At 57.0% G+C, this 17,076-nt stretch overlaps 1 protein-coding gene across 2 annotated transcripts in view; it reads right to left on the reverse strand.

Moving 5' to 3' along the window:
- The window catches only part of SFSWAP (splicing factor SWAP), a 39,293-nt gene extending 22,759 nt beyond the window's left edge, over positions 1–16,534 (reverse strand). For both annotated transcript variants that reach the window (XM_037051857.1, XM_037051858.1), the window contains exons 1-7: positions 16,170–16,534; positions 13,697–13,866; positions 12,996–13,127; positions 9,300–9,385; positions 7,513–7,738; positions 6,523–6,635; positions 5,659–5,794 (exon numbers count right to left, since the gene is read on the reverse strand). In XM_037051857.1, coding sequence (XP_036907752.1) covers positions 5,659–5,794; positions 6,523–6,635; positions 7,513–7,738; positions 9,300–9,385; positions 12,996–13,127; positions 13,697–13,866; positions 16,170–16,387 — 1,081 coding nt within the window. In that variant the 5' untranslated portion in view covers positions 16,388–16,534. The remainder of the gene's footprint in view (positions 1–5,658; positions 5,795–6,522; positions 6,636–7,512; positions 7,739–9,299; positions 9,386–12,995; positions 13,128–13,696; positions 13,867–16,169) is intronic.
- Positions 16,535–17,076: the final 542 nt, after the last annotated feature.

Raw genomic sequence — 17,076 nt, forward strand, 5'->3', positions numbered from 1 at the left:
CACCACCGACTGCAACCACCCCTTGCTGTCTGGGGGGCGAGGCAGTGCCTCACTGGCCAGCACTGGACACATTCAGGGCAGTGCCGCCCAAAGTCGAGGACCCTCCACCTGAGGCGGCCCCATGAGCCCTGGCTTCCCTCGGGTTCTCCTTCCGTGGGCCGCCAGGAGGGGCAGATGTCTAGGAGAAGGTTGTCTGTGAAGCTGGGGTGGCTGTGGCAGTGTCAGTGACAGGCCACCCGAGGCCTGAGACCCTGCCTCTCCCGGGCCTCATGACAGTGCACCCTGCACCCCACATTTCTGACTGTGGCCCCCCCGCTGCGCAGTGACTCACACCTGCCCTGAGCCCCTGCTGGGTTTCGCCTCTGGTACCAACCCCCTTCCGCTTTGTAAGTTGGAACCCACCCAGTGACCAGCTCCAGACAGGAACACGCTGCTTGGAGAGCTCAGCCCAGTGTCAGAAAGATCTCTTCCTAGCAAATGGACCTGTTTCCAGAAAAGCCTGCCTCTCGCCACAACTCAAACTCTTCCTCCGTGACCCTCAAGTAGAAAGTTTTAAATGTCTGATGCCATGTTGAGGTGGTGGAGGCTTGTTACATCAAAACAGGTTCTAGAGAGTTCTGGGTGAGTAGGAAGTGGTGTAGGCATGTAGCCTACAGGCCGGAGAGAGGCAGGGCCGTGTGAAGTGTAGGCACAGCCCGCAGAGGGCAGAGCAGTCCTGACCCCCAGTGGGTGTTGGCCATGAGAGGGGCCCTTCGGACTGGAGCTCTGTCCCCGAGCGGGAAGGCAGCCTGTTCTGGGACAGTTCAGGAGTCTGCAGGGGAGCAGAGGGCGGGTTGTCTGGGAAAGGAAGAACTGGGGAGGGGGAACAAAGGCCCTTGGGGCAGGGGTGGGGGCTGGGGAGCGAGGGCAGGGCCAGGCCAGCGGCTGGACAGCACCGCCCACAGGAGTAGGGGAGGCCGCAGCAGGTACATCACAGGCAGCCCAGGTGACCTCCGAGGCTTCCAGCTGCAGGCAGACCCAGTGAGACAGGCGTTCCCTTGAGCACAGAGGAAATAAAAGGACCAGGGAGCCTGAAGGGAGGGGGCCCAGTGGGACGAGTGGGCTGCTCCGTTTTCTGCAGCCTAGAGCGCTCGCTCACAGCGGGGCTCGAGCTTTCAAATGGTTAAAAATGAAAGGAAGCAGTAGCACTTTGTGATGCCAACATTCTACGAAATTCAAATCAAGCACCACCACCTCCGCCCCCGCCCTGGGGCTGCCAGGCCACAGTGGCAGAGGCAGCAGAACCCGCAGAGGGCAGGCGCTTCCCCTGGACCTCCACGGGGAGGTCTGCCCACCCAGCTCTGGGGTGTGCAAATCGGCGGGGCCCAAACCACACCCTTGCAGTGCTGCTCCGCTTCCGCCTTCCCGGCCTGGGGATGACAGAAACTGTCTCCCCGGATGCCGAGGACAGACAACACAGAAACGACAGGCGGGAGACAGAGACAGCCAGGGGAGGAAGCGGCTGTCTGCTCAGCAGAGAAGCCAGCGAACGGCGTCCCACGGCACAAGGGCAGTGTCTCCAGGAAGGGCGGTCAGACTGCACGGCAGGTACCGCGGCCTGCGGGCGCTCAGGAGGGCAGGCTGGCAGAGTGGCTACAGTGAGGCGCAGAGGAAGTGTCAGAAAAGCGGCCACCACCTGCAGGGCAAGGACGAGGAGAGGGAGCTGACCTGCCCACTACAGTGGTCCTCACTCCTGAAACACCCGGGGATGCCCCTCAGTGCCAGGCCCGTGTGGCTCAGTGTGTCAGAAAGCGACAGATGCTTCCAAATGCCACGTCACAGCAAAGAGCACCCAAGAGCAATTCATAGAAACCTCCAACCAGCAAACCAGTCAGTGGCAAAAGCCAGCCGGCCCCAGCGTTCCTGTGTTGGGAAGAGCCATGCCAGTTTATGGTCTGCAAAGGTCACAAAGAACACGCTCCCCAACTTACACCAAACAAGTACTCCTTTCCACACCTCGGTGGGAGGTGGGCACCTCCCAAGCATGGGAGGGGTCAGGAAACAGAGCTCTGTTGAAAGTTACTTGCTAATGAAGTTCCAACCCGAGACAAACAAGATAATGAGCTGAGACAAAGAGGGGGCTGTGGCGGCGGGGACTCTCTGCCCCGGGACAGAGACGCGCCACCGCTGAGGGCTGTGGGATGGGCGGGAGCGTGCTGTCACTAGAACACATGCTCCCATGAAAACACAGTCAGGCTCCCCAAACACAGGAGTTCGGGGCGCAAGAGGAAGATGCTTCACCAAGCACTTGACTTCCTCTCGCTTCACAGTTGAAACCCAAGATAAAAAAATAGAGCTTTTAAAAGAGCCCTACAATTATGACCTCTTTTCTTTAACGTTCTCCAAACACCTAGAACCAAATTCTCGATGTGGAAGAACCTTTATCTGCAATTACCTCACTGTGACTTCTGATTATAAGGTCTGGATGTTAAATTCAGGTAGGGTTACAACTTACTCCAGTGCAGACACGGGCTTCTGCCCACACTGCCACAGCCCCGCATGAGAGGAGTCTGTTCCCACACGCCAGAGCCCGGTCCCCCTCGCCACGCACCACTGCTTTCCCCACGGCACCAAGGACGCTCCCCCGGGGGCAAAAGCGGCCATTTCTGATGGTGGGGTCTTGGGTCATAGTTTTACCTTCTTCTACTTCTCCTGACTTACAATAAAGCCATTTTTTAAAACGGGCTTGCAAGGTAAGTAAAGCACTCCAAGGCCATGATTTTGCAGGGAAAAAAGAAAATGCCACACATACAACAGCCAAACCTCACTTAAAAAATGGAGAGAAGCCAAAAATAGCAAGTTAGCCACATAATGTGGTTTAATTCTACTTATGCTATTTATAGAATAAAACATCTAAAAAAACGAAGTTAGCATTTTATTTTTAAAAAGCCACACACTGTAACACTGGGCAGCAGTGTTGCTTCCCGCACAATTAACTGCACCCATCAGACTCTTCTGCACGGATTTACAGCTGGACAGCAGAAGACAACTAAATTGTAACAGATAATAAAGAACATGAAAGACAGTTCACTGTCATGCAAACAAATGACACATTCCAGAACTGTAGGTTCCCCATACCTACATTTAAGGAGTTTGTAGGGGCATGTGTGAGGCAACCAACTGATGTTTCTCTCACATGTCCATTGTGAGAGAAACTCTTCTCTCCCTCCCTCCCTCCCTCCCTCCCCCTCTAAAAAAGGAAAAGAAAGCACATCACAAGGTGCACCTGTGTGCACCCCAAGGTAATTACTAAATAGCCAGCCACATGAAGAAGGGAAAGCTGGGGCCCTCCCTGGGCCGGCCGAGGGCTGAGCAGCCTGGCTGGGAGGGGTGTGGCAGGCCCGGGGGCTGCCATCACTGAGACCTGACCCAGCAGCAGCCTGGGGCTGCGAGCACAAATCAGGGAATTGCGAAGACTGAACTCAGGACACTCGTTCGGTTTCAAATGAGCAACCTGCGTTTCTACTGAGGACATAAGGCCCCACCAGTGCAGACAGATGGGGACACGTCCCTCACCTCCAACTCTCCGCCCAGCACCTTGGGGAGCCCTCAGCACGCCACCCCCAGCCCCTGAGAGCCTCCTGGTCATCCAGCGGTCCTCCCTGAAGACACGCCTCACTCACAGTCACTGCCCTTGCAGCTCCCCCAGCAGCACAGGTCTGGAGATGCCAGAAGAAACCCTGGGTCAAAGGTCTGTGCGTTCTGGGGCCTGAACTTGTTGCCAGCTCGCCCTCCCCACTGCGCACAAGCCATGGCTGCCCACCTGCTCCCTCCTTTGTGACCGCGGAAGAACGGCACATCACTAGGCTGCTCCTACGTTTCTTTCACTTAACCTCTGCAATCAGCACAAGTCCCAAACTTGTGCATGTGGAATAACAGAGTCGACAGCCCAGAAATCTTGATGCTACCCCAAGACATGATTCCAATGTGCTGTGTGCCTTCCTGCTGGAAGCCCCATGTTCTCGTGACATCCGCCATGGCTAGTGCATGGAACACGGGACTTCCCGCCTGCAGAGGCTGGACCCCACCGTCTCGGGCACAGTGCCACCTGGGCCGGGAGCCACAGCCAGCCTTGGTGGCAGTGCGGTCGCATCGAAAGTCATTCGCACCGCAGTGCCTTCCCCCACGGGGCTGTTCCTTTTTTGTATCTGACTGTAAAAGCTGCTTCTCTACGGGGTTATGAGCTTCCGTTTCCCAACTGGACTGTAAAAGCTATTTGCACGTCAGAGAGGTTTCCTGCTTTCTCCTCAGTTTTATTTTTTCCATTAGTTCAATGTGTCTGTTGGCTTCAAACAGACAATTCTCTCTGCGCAAGTACCCTTATTCCCAGAGAACGTTCACACCTGCACTCCCGTCTGAATGTGCTTTTTCTGCTGGGTGAGAGGTGGACCCCGCTTCTTTGTCAGTTGGTGCACCCCCCTTGAGGCCCGTCCTTGTGAAGGACATGGTCCCGGGGTCCTGCCTACCCCCCCGACCTGCACCACTGCCCGCCTGCAGACAGCTGGGCCTCTGTCTTCTACCAGCAGTCTTTCTCTTCAACTATTTCCAGGTAACCTTACTGTGATTATGTATTTAATGAAAATTTATGCCAATGGATCATGTTTGAGCGAGAAGAGACATGCCTTTGGAAAGGCAAAATAGAAAGTAGATTATTTTTTAAAAACTGTCATGGAACTGGAGCAGAAGTAACTCCCAGTAACAGAGAGCAATCCTAGAATCCAACCTAGGGCACCAGGCGCTGGCCTCGCCTCACCAGTCCCGACTGGGGGTGCCTAGCCCCCCTACACCGGCCTGGCCACTGACTGGCTGGGCCTCATATTCCAAGGGAGAGGATGTCATGGGCCTGCATACTGGGTCTCCTTCAACCGCCGGCGGTGTTGCCCCCGAGGTCTCCCACTGCACCCCCCTGCATTGCCCTCTTTTCCAGACTCCTCTGGTCTCTGCCCGCTATTTTCTGGATACCAGAGTCGACCTACAGCTAACAGCCAACACATGTGGGAACCTGAGTGATGTGTTCACCCTGATTTTCGCCTCCTTCCAAGTGATTTCCCAAGTTGACTGTCAGGATCAGCTCCCGTGAGTCACCTTAAGTGACTGCAGGCGGAGACCTCGGCCAGCCGCAGGACATGGAAGCTGAGAGTAGCTCTGAGGGGCCTGTGCGTCTTGGACAGAACTCTGCCCGTGGACCCCACCCGTCCTCCCGCTCTCTTTCAGCACAGCTCCGGCCCACTCAGGGCCACTGCCCACCCAGCAGAGAGCAGAGTCCCCAGCCTCCGCCGCAGGTGAAGGGCTGCTGGACCCTGTCCTGGTTCACGGGAGACAGAGAGTCTCTCCAAGCAAGGCCACTGGGGAGGCCTCTGAAGAGGGGAAGCGTCCACCAGCCCCTGCCCACCCCCGCAGGGGTCCTCCCCACACTGCCCACCTCCCACGCCTTGGTCCTCCCAGCACGGCAGAGGGTGCTGAGGAGCAAAAGGAGGCCTAGAGCGTGGGATAGCTAAACAAGAGGGTAGGCACCTCCCCCAACCCTGCGACGCGCTGACTGCTCCGGCTCTGGGGAAACCCCGAGGTTCCGCCCCAAAGCTCGCGGTACAGCAGGAGGAGGCGCATGGAGGTACTCACAGTCCGCGGGGTACTCCACCTGCGAGGGCGGGGCAGCCGAGCCATCAGCCGAGGGCGGGGCAGGGGCGGGGCTGTCGGCCTGGGCCTTCCGCACCAGCGCGGCCAGGGGGTGATCTGGGTCCACCACTTTCAGAGGCTGCAGAGGAAGGGAGCTCAGTCACTAGGTGCCCGTGGTCTGTCCACACAGAGTTCTGCGGCACCATGAAGGCCACCTTGCCCCCGAGTGACACCTGCAGCTCGAGGGATGCCCTGCACATGCATGTGCACGTGCATGCACATGGATGCAAGCAGGCAGGTGCCAACCCGAGGGGCACGCACAGCCCGCCCTCAGAGAAGCTTCTGATTTCTAATCAACAACAGCATTATGAGCCCAAGCAGTGTGGTGTGTAGCCCTCCAGCCCCGGTCAGCACCGCTGTCACGCCCCCTACCCCACCTGCCGCCGAGACATGAGCAGAAGCCTCGGGGACCCTGGCCCATCCGTGGGGGTGATGGATGTGTATATGCCGCCAGTGTGAGGATGCTGAGCAGCCCCTGCACAGTGGGCAGGGGTGGGGGCGCCGGACAGAGACCCAGCTTTGGGTGACAGGCTGTGTCTCTGGGCCCCAGAGCGCGTCCGACCCATCGCAGCGGCTCCACACAGCCAGGGCGCAGCCTCCTCCCGCACAGCCCTGGCAGTTACAGTGAATGGGGTTTGCCCCTGCGCTTCAAAGAACGGGGCGAGCGAAACAGAGCCAAGCAGAAGAAGTGCAACGTGAGGCTCAGCAATGACAAACTAAGACACAGCCCTTTTACAGAAGGTGGGCTTGCTGAGCACGTTCTGAAATTAAATTCGCAGAGGCTCTGGTCCAGGGCAAAGGCACAACCTTCATCAGCTCCTCCAGGCGGTCACACTTCCTGGACGCAAAGAGGGACGGATGCAGGTAACTGCCGTCGCCCTCGTCCTCGTCGTCCTCATTGTCTGAGCTGGCCCCCGGCTCTGCAGTGGGGAGAGGAGAGGCGCACGTGAGCTTTACAGGGGACTCGGGCACGGACAGAGGTGGGGCGGAACCTAGTTGCTTTTCAGTGACCTGCCCTAGAAACACCTTTGGAAATGCTCTGAAGGCCGACAAGCAAGGTGCTTGGCAGAAAGCCAGGCAAGGGGTCCGGGCTGGCCACTGGCTTCCCGCCAGTGCGCACTGGCCCAGGGCTGTTGGGCAAAGAAGGCAAAAGTCTCATCCGTTTGTGAAGGGTGAGGTAACAGCAACAGGCATTTTTAAACTACCACACACACACACAGACAACAAGAGCTGTCGTAAGGTTTATACAGCTGCTTTTGAAAACCACGTCTCGGAGGAAGGGAAACAACGGGGGGGGGGGGCAGACGTGTGTGGGGGGCAGACGTGTGTGAAGACCGCCGTCTGTGGGTGTGGTCCAAACGGAGCCCACGGGGAGGACTCCAGACTCAACACTGTTCCTGACACAACAGCTCAAGGCCGAGACAAGCACGAAGGACAGCAAAGTCAGCGGTCACCTATGTGTGTGTGTGTGTGTGTGTGTGTGTGTGCGCGCGCGCGCACGGCTGGGGTGCCAGCAGCTTTCTCCAGAAACCCCTGGCAGCCAGGTGGGGAGGGGTGGCCTTGAACCTAGGGGTTAGTTCTGACAGCATCAGTAGTTCACTGTTTCTCGAAATGTTCACTAGGATTCCCACCTCCCACCTCCTGGAGAAGAGCCTCGCGTGTGCGTGCAGGGGAGTGGCGGGTTCACCATCCCCCTGTGGCAGGTGGCATAGACGCGGGTGAGCGCTTCCACAGCGCTGTGACAACAGCCCCCCCCCCCCACACACACACAGCAGAAAGGGCCCTGGCTTCACATACTCTGCTTCTCTTCGCCTCTGCCCTCCGCCAGCACCGGGTAGCGGCCCTCCTTCATGGCTTTCTGGATGAACTTGTAGTAGGGGTTGAGGTAGTGGTCGAAGCGCAGGAAGTCAAACTGCGAGTTCCGGGCCTGCCTGGCCTTCAGCATGATCTCGAACTGCGCGCCCTGCCTACACACGAAGCGGGCGGTGCGCTCGATGATGGCGTGCATCTTGGCTGTGGGCGGCTGGGGGAGACACACTCACGTCACTGGCCACAGCACTGAAAACGCAGAAACAAGCCTGGACTCCCCGGGGACTGTGAGGCGGAAGGAATCTCCACTGGGAGGGCCCAGTCTGAAGACGGGCACTGGCCTTGGTCACGAGGCCTCCTCTGTTTCTGAATTCCCCACCGTCCGGTGGGGCAAACACTCACCTGCCAAGGCAGGCCACCCCAGCCCTGTGCAGAGCTGGCGGCAGGCACCCTGTTTCTGCACCATCACCAAACCAAAGTACGTCCACAGAACAAGGGCCCTTCACCTGGGCTCTAGAGGGGGCTCCGGGTGTGTGAGTCCTCACAGGGTGCACACAAACTTGCACATGCATTTGCATTTTCAAACAAGTTTCTCAGGCATTTGAGAATCACTCCTGTTTCTTAGCTGAAACGAGTTTTTACTGCTTGGAAACAACTCTTCTGCGCACGTGAAGAGAGCCACACGCTCACTCCTAGGCCCTCCTTCTGCACCTGAATGTTCCTCCCTCTGCTCCCTGAGACATGGCTTGTGGCTGCAGGTCACTGACACCCCCATGCAAAGCACTGGGCCCTGTATGGCAGCCCACAGGCTGGGGCCATGTGACTGGGCAGGCTCCCCCAAGCCACCTCCTTCCTGCACCAGTGCCAGTCGCCCCCACCCTCTGTGCCCTTGGCACGTCCTGCCACACAGCTGGTCAGACTAAATGCTAGAAACCTCATGTCCACATACTTGTGACGAAGAGCTAACCCCAGGAAATTACATGCCAATAAAGTGGGAAAGTATTCTCATTAAAAACGGGCATTAAGATGCCCATTGCAATTTCGTAAGATGTAAACGCCTTAAATCTGAAATTAACCCCGAGCTAACAATGCCCTTCACACTTAAGTAGGACAAGTGCCTTCAGTCAAAGTTGGTTACTGACCCCAAGGTAACCTGGATGCACGTCGCAGGCCCATGCTGCGCAGACACACGGGCCCGATGCAGCCTCACAGGCTCTGACTGACAGAAGGTCTCTGAACAGTGTGTCCCACACACAGGGCCGTGATGAACGGCCGCCTCAGACCCATGCCACTTAAACAAACACGCACCACCCCCCGCAGCCCGGTGGGGCACCCGCTAGTCTAAAACCCTCCCAAGTAGGCCCTGTGATACAACGCCAAGAAGGCATAAGGGAAACGTGTGTGAAGCCCATGGCAACACCCAGAAAGAGCTGACCAAGCACCTTTATGGGAAGCCGTCTGCCTTGAGTGAGACTCTTTAGGTTTCGATGTGGCCAAGAGTCCACCCCGCTCCAACTGTGCCTCGGTCTTCCATCAGCTGAGAGACCTGAGAGAGCACCCGCCCCTAGCCCAGCCCAGCCACCCGGTCCAGTGACTGTGCTATTCCCTTTCCTTCAGCAGAGAAGGGGGGAGTGTGGTCTCCCTCTGCGGGCTCGCATGGAACTTTAAAGCAGAAGCACCTGCGGCGCAGGCACAACAGTGCTGGGTCCCCCACAGCCAGCCCCTCGTCATGCGCGGCGCCAGGACAAGCGGGACTATGACGGAAGTGCACCTACCAACTCCACGTCGGGCGGCACGTTCAACCCCAAAGGGGCGACGAAGGGCTCCTCATTCTCATCTACGTTTTCAGCCTCGCTTTTTTCTGTATAAAAAGGAAACACAGAACTTCAGAGGTGCGCCAGGAGAGACGGCACCCACCCACAGTCAGCAACAATGCGGGGGGCATGTGCTTGGCTGGCCCTCCTCCTTTTTTGGTGTCATTGCCTCCAGAAACGCTCTCCAATTTTCCATCCCGTCCCACCACAAGCAAGTAAAACCACCTCGGCAAACCCCACGGCAGGGATGGAGAGGCGCTGCGGCAGAAGGAGCGCGCCCAAGGCCGTGGCGGGAGGCTGAAACTCGCGGCAAGTGCCCTGCTCAGCCTCCCCCGGGGCACAGAGACATCGGCAGCCTCCCCTTTCAGGGCTGGGTGCAGTCTGGGGACTTGGGGTGTGGTGTGTGTGCCACCGGCATGGCCACGCCCACTCAGGCACACCACGTACAGGGTCCTCCCCCCAGCCTCTCTGGTCTGTGTGCTGAGGCCCCGCCACACCACTTCTGGGTCCCCAGAGGACTGGTCTCCCCATGGAGCTGTACAGCTCTGACCTCTCCTCCACACAGAACCACCCTCCCTCAGCGTGTCCTTCCCATCTGCGGCCCTGCCTCGGCGTCTGCTGTGCTCTCTCTAGGGGGCACCCGCCCCGCCAGCCTTCCAACTCCAAGGTGCCCGCACACGCCTGTCACTCAGATGCTCGCTAGTTTAACAGGGTGTCGGAGGTGCACACAGACACAGAGAACCCGGGAAAGCGAACTTTGTACGGATTTCCATCTACTTCGGGTTTTCTTTCAAAGGAGATGACAGTTAAGTCAGCGAACACAAGCTCTTCATCAAAACGGTCCGTCATGCCTACGCGGCCCCTGGAGGAGCTCAGAGATCCCGAAGGCCTCCTCCCATCTGAGCTCGTTCTTTTGGGAGCCCGGGGGTGTCAGCAGGTTCCGCACGTGATGAAATGGGGGGGGATTGTAAATCCCTACAAAGTAAGAGCTCACTAATGCTGCTTTCTGCGTAAGCAGCCTGGTTCAACAGCGACTCACTACCTAAGCCCCGCTGTAGGCAGCAGCCTGCGGGTCAGACCCGGACAGCCAATGGCTACGTAGTAACAATGAACAGTATGAACATCTAAATGCCAGGACCCAGGCTAGAAACAGTGTCTGCAAAGTGGAGAGGAGTTCAACCACACGGAAACGAAGCTGCCACCAGAACAGTCCCACTGTGGCCAGCGGGTTTCGAAACCATCAAAAATGTCAGGACAACAGTCATTCTGCAAACCGAGAACACTTAGATGTGTTGATGGCTCGGGATGAAGAAAACATATGTTTTTATTTGAGAAGGGTGCCACGCTGAAGTGTGATGGCCGCCAGTGGCAGTGGGTCTCCACGGCACTGTGTTCAGTGTGTGTCAGTGCACAAGCACACGGGGTGTTATTCACACACGGGGGGTTTTACCTACGTCAGTACAAGCTGAACATAAAGTCAAGCTGCTTCACATGGGCTCACCTTCCATTACAAATTAATCAGCAGAACCAGAAAAACAGTTTCTCCTTTAGTAGCTCACTCTTCTCATTTATTTGTTCGTTATTTATCTATCAAAAAACTTTAAAAAATTAATCAGTATATAAAGCAAAGCTCTGTGTCTGTGATTACAGAACAAGTAACAGTACAAACCACTAAAGAGCTCCTGGCTGGTGTGGCTCAGTGGACTGTGCATGGGCCTGTGGACCGAAAGGTCACTGGTTGGACTCCCAGTCAGGGCTCTTGCCTGTGTTGCAGGCCAGGTCCCCAGTAGGGGGCACATAAGAGGCAACCAATCGATGTATCTGTTCTGCATGGATGTTTCTCTTCCTCTCCTGTTCTCTCTAAAAATAAGTCAATAAAGTATTTAAAAAATACTACAGAGAACTTTATGTTAAAGAGAAAGCATACTAAAACTTGGAAGAGAAACCAGGCCATATGTAAGTCCTTAAAATTCAACCCCCAAACCAAGTTGGACAGTATTAGCCCAATAATCATGAGACAACGGTCCAAAACCACGAACAGGGGCGGGCACCCTCCTCCTGTGAGGCCAGCGAGCACGTCCGTCCAGCTCCCTGGGGCACAGGGTGCCCGTCTCAGCCGCTCGGCTGAGGAATCAACGTGCAAGCAGGTGGGCATGCTGTTCCAGGGACCCTCACAGACACGCACCACTGGGCCTTCGCTCGGGGCCTGCTGATCCCTAACCTGGAATATTAAGAAACCAACAGTTTCTTAATATTAAAGATAGTTTCCCCCAAATAGTCACTTGATCTTGCAAAAGACGTATGGCCTTCATACACTTCAACTCTTCCCTGTAAAAGGACGGTCACGTATTCCCCACCCCTCTGATCCAAACACTGCGTGTCCAGGGCAGACGTAGGGCAGGCGGTTCAGAGACGGGACAAGGCGGGAGCAGCCCAGGACCCCAGGACGGATGACTTGTCTGGATAAAGAAGCGCTTCCCTCCTACGTGCAGGCCCTTCCCAGCAATGGGTCCAAAAGTCAACACGCAAGATACTAAACACCTCAGTGGGGCTTCAACTGAACACAGTGAACATCAGGTCTGAAAGTCTCGTACAAGCTCACAGAACACGGCCGGGTGACAGTGACTGTTTCGTCCACCAAGTAACGAGCAGGACGGGAGGAAGGGCAGCAGGGCATGTGTCCACTCCCCGTGGCCCCACCAGGCCACACCCCCACTGAGGGAGGGGAACCCAGGCAGCCGTGCCTCGGCAGGGGCAGGGCAGACAGTCTTTCTCTGCAGCACGGCCACCGTCCCTTCACACTTGGTAGGTGTGTTACAGAAAACCAATTAGGTCCCAAATGACAGGCGTAGATGCCCTAACGTGACATCCCTGGCAGGACGTGGCTCCGGTCTACAACCGTGGGTTTCTCAAGCCAGATCTCTTCCTCCCTGCTGAAGAACACCCTTGGCAGAGCGGCCTGTGGCCTCGTTCTCGATCATCAAGGACCAACCACTACTGGAGGCCGTGGCATCTAACAGTGCTCACGGGGCCGACCAGAGCGACTGAGGACAGGCCCCCTGACTCCGGACAGCGCGGCAGCACTTTCTGAGACCCGCAGCTGGACAGGAGAGCCAGAAAAGCACCAGTTTAAAATCTGTCCTCTTACGTAAACATTACTTTAAAACGCTGCGCTCTGAGCATGTGTCCTACTAAGCCTGAGCAGAACACCTTCGCCGTGTTCTAGGTCATCGTCACCAGACCCATGAGCGACCTTCCACTGGGCCGAGGCTGGGGAGGGCATGGGGAGGGGCAGGTCGGCCGAGGGCAGGGCAGGCCTGTCTGTCCAAAGCCCCGAGAGCAAACCCCGCAGACAGGCACCCGCACACCCGCTGTCACTTTAGAAACAGCGGCCAGGTGAGGTCCAGTTCCTGAACCTCAGAGAAGGGAATAACCCTAGACGCGATGCGGAGGATGGAAGTTGGAGTCCACTTCCCATCTCCATGAGCAAGTCATGTTCTAGTTCTTAGCTGTGCTTTGTCCTACGACGGAGAGCCACCCATGCTCTCCCCGTCACTGTGACGGTGACTGACTTAGTGCCTGAGACTGTGCCCTGTGGAGACTGTGCCCTCACACACGGAGAATGCGGCCCCAGGGCCGGCCCCGCCTCGCTCTCACCTCTCTGTTTAGAAGGCTCCTCCTCCTCGGTCGGCTCAGACGGGTCGTAATAGTCACTCCCGTAAGTGAATCCCACTGCGTTGTAGCTCCCGTCCTCGGCCAGGGCCTCACTCAGGCGCTTGTATTCCTCCTCTTGAATAAAAATGGGAGTTTTATTAACAGAATGGAACTTTACTGAGGGAAGTTTCACATTTTCCTAAAGTTGTAGCTATCAGTTAAGCACACAACACGCTTTTTCAACCTCTTTTTGAGGCAACAGTGTTTCAAAAACTCCCCCTGACACCTATCAGTGTGTACTTCTGCCAGTACATGTTTACCCCAGACCGCAGAACACACGTCTTGCGTGGGAAATGTCTTCCTGCTAAGAAATCTGGGGAGTAAGAACCGCATTAAAGGTTGTGAAGGCAAAGAGGACATCGACTTCGGTGTATACAATACTGCCAAAGAAGGACAGTTAAAGAGCTGGGTTTGTCTGCCAAACCCAGTCTGCCCTCAAAAGGCTGGGAAAGTCTCTGTGGCTCTACATATAAACTATCCTGAGGTCCTCCCAGAACGCAAAGACGCCTGCTTTCCAATCCACGGGGTACTGTCAAGATAATATCAGAAAGAGTGAGTACAAAAAAACGAACGGGAGCAAATTTAATTTAAATACTTAAAACTGTCAAACGCTTGTTGCCGCAGCAGGTTTTCTTGAGCAGTACCTTGCCTCGCCTCCTCCTCAAGCAAGTCCGTATGCAAGGCTAAATACCTCTCTTCATCACACAGGGCCTCTACTCGCGCCTCCTCTTCCGAGAGCTGGTAGTCTCTGTTCCAGGTGGCGTGCGCAGCCTCGTACTCGGACAGGTCGTGCAGGTGGCCACGCCCGTCGTACCTGCAATGCGGACGCGCTGGTCAGAGGGGAGGAGTGAATGGCTGCTTGGTTTGTGTGTGACTTCACATAGATACTTACCAATTAAAGCAAACAAAACTAATTTCAATAAACATAAAAGATCTTCTCAGATTTATATCTCATTTGTCTAGTCATGTCTCACCTACTTGTAAACTCAAGTTATCTTAACAAAGCCTCAATTCTTTGCTATGACATGAGAAAACTTACAATTAAAGGCAAACAACCCTTTAATAGCATAAGTGGTAGGTCCACTCCACTGGCAGTTCCTACCCTGCCGTTTTACGGTTTGGTCAACTAGGCAATGCCATTTGCAAAATAAAATTTTCTGAAAAGTCAAATATCATAGCTTACATTCACACAAACCGAATACATAAATACCTATCCGTAAGAACCAAACGGTCGAACTTTCCTCGCTTCTCTCTGCTAGTCCCGAACTCTCAGGAGATATCTTCACCAAAGAAACTTGCGTCCATGGGAGGTAAAATCTGGGCTAGGCTGGCCCCTAGCCACTTGGCTGAGGAAATAAGTGCTGGTTATGTGGTAGAGAGACACACGTACATAGGAACAGTGACAGGTGCATGCAGTTCAAGGAGGTTCACCGGGGGCAGAGCAAGCGCAGTTCCCTTGAGCGTCACCCCTCCCACCCCAGGTCCCTGTGCTGCAGGACCTAAAGGTCCTTCAGCCACATTAAGGGCAAGAGAAGGTGTAGCTTTCCGCTATACCTTTCACATAAACGATTCAAGGAGATGCTGCCAATGTGCAATTTTCAGGTAATAAAGGACTGAGTTTCACTTCAAACACTCAGCTTTAGGGTCACAGAAACAAGTACTGAGAGTCAAACAAAAGTCTGCCTAATTTTTAATGCTGACTTTTGTAATGGAGACCCAGAAAAGAGATTGACAAGAAAAAGGGCCAAAACTTCCAGAGTAGCCAAGTGATGACATTTTATTAAATTTCAAAACCACTTTTACTTTGCTGTAAACCTCCTTAACTTACAAATGTTCATTACTGAAAACTACCACATGTGTGCATGTGCAGCGTTTGCTCCCCACCGGCTTTGGGGGACCTGACTGGAGTCACGCACCGAACGATACGGAAAATCGCCCTCCAACTTCAGTAGCAACTGTCACAAGGAACGCTCTGGAAGGGCAAGCGCCTGACAACTCAGAAGCGCAGCAGCATCGTTCAGTGGCAACCGCGAGGCGAAGGTACAGCGGCCTGAGAGCTGGGGCCACGGGTCCCGCCTGACCCGGCAGCGTCCCTGCTCGAGTCTTCGCGTTGTCTATCGCTAACTCCGAACAGAAACGCCAGGGACGGGGAGGCCTACGGGTCACTGCGTCCATCCTGGCCAGCCCAGAGTCATCCCTACAGTCACGGTGCAGGGCTGTGCAGAATCCAGGTTTAACTGTCTTAAACGATGGGCTTCCTTCGCTCCAGAGTGTCCCACAGTTTAACGGCTGGTGACAGTGGGCTTCTCGGTCCGGGCCCAGAAGTGCAGTTGCCAAAGCGGCCAAAAGCCAAACCGATCAGCAAAAAGCCCGAGTTGGGGAGAAGAGGAGGGGGCCTGAAAACATTGGGGGGCGGGGAGCAAACGATCTACATCATGCAACGTCACCCTTTTCAAATCAAACATCTTGAGACACCCCGCTCTCCGCAGGGGCCCCTCCGCCCAAAAGGGCCGGGCGCCCCGCGGGGTGGTTTTCCGAAGCAGGTTTGATTGGAAAAGAAGCACATCTGCCTCCCGCGGCCTCCCTTCCGAGCCGGTGAAACCCGCCCTAAGCGCAGGGCCGGCGCCCGAGGACCTCGCCGGCCCCGCTCCGCCAGCACCTGTCAAACTCGCCGACAGCGCGGCTGGGGGAGGGGCCTGCGAACCCCGCGTCCGGCGCCCGCACCACTCCGGCGCTCCCAGCGCCGCCGGGCTCCCGCTCCGGGCCCGCGAGCTGCTCTGACCGCGGCCTCGCGGGGCGGCGTCCCGGGCCCGGCGCGAGGCCCGGGCCCGGGGCTCCGGCAGCTGCCACCGCGCGCAGGGGCCAACCGGAGCCCAGCGGCGGGGCGCGGGGCGCCGGGGGCTGCGGCGGCAGACGCGGCAAGTCCAGCCAGAGCCGCAGGGCCGGTTTCACCGGCTCCCTCCTCCCAACACCGGGGGGCTGTGGGACAGGGGAGGGGTCCCCAGGATCCCTGCTGGCTCCAGAACACCCCCTTTCGAGTCCTGGCCATCGAGTCAACATCGGACGACATGGAGCGGGCGCGGGAAAAGGAGGACCGACGGGTGAGGAGGAACCGACCTGTCGATGAGGATCTTCTGGTCCCCCATCCAGGGGATGAGGTGCTGTCCCTGCTCCTGAGCCAGGGCCCGCTCATCGTCCCGGAACAGCTTGCACGCATAGCCGAAGACCAGCAGCTCCACTCGGTTCCCCCCACCGCCGGCTCCGCCGGGCCCGGCCTCCTCCTTCGCGCCACTTTTCCTCTCGGCTTTGGCACGGCCGCCGCTCGCGCCGTACATGACAGCGTCCCCGGCGACCAGGCTGGCCCTGTCGTGCACCGTGGTCCCGGATGCCTCTCCCCGGCCTGCCCCTCAGTCAGAAGCGCCGCATCCAGGCCCCAACCTCGACACGGCCGCCATAGCGGGCAACAAGATGGAGGAAGTGGGACTTCCGGCGAAGGGCGGCCCCACTTCCGGGGAGCCTGTGCCGCAGATTCGCCGAACGCTCGGAGCCGTCTGAGCCGCTAGAAAGTGTTTTGACTGCAGCCCTTCTCATTCGGAGGCACCTCCACAGCAGGAGCTTTCGTGTTCGCGAGAGAACGCGTTTTCCCTGTCGGTTTTTTCAGGCGACTGATGAGCGCGAGGACGAAAGTGCGGTGCCGGATCATGCCCCGCCTTTCCCGGGGCCGGGCGGAAAAAGGGCGGGCCCTGCTGTGGCCGCGGGCGGGGCTCTGTGGGCCGAGGCGTTGGGGCCTCGGAGCCTGGGAAGCCAGGGTACCGGAGAACCTGGGGGGACCGAGGGGATCGGGGGACTCTGGGGGCAGGGGACTGTGAGGACAGGGTCTGTGGCTTTGGGCCCTTCTGGGGCCGCTGCCGCCGCGGGGAACCTGCAGTATCTCTGGCCGGTTCTGGAACTACCAACGCCGGTGGCCCCGGGCAGCGCTGGGCTCCCCGGCCGCTTTGAACTTTCCCTTGTGGTCCCGGAAGGG

The sequence above is a fragment of the Sturnira hondurensis genome, unplaced genomic scaffold (genome assembly GCF_014824575.4).
Source record: "Sturnira hondurensis isolate 20B ecotype Veracruz unplaced genomic scaffold, ASM1482457v3 Scaffold0007406, whole genome shotgun sequence".
NCBI lineage: Eukaryota > Metazoa > Chordata > Mammalia > Chiroptera > Phyllostomidae > Sturnira > Sturnira hondurensis.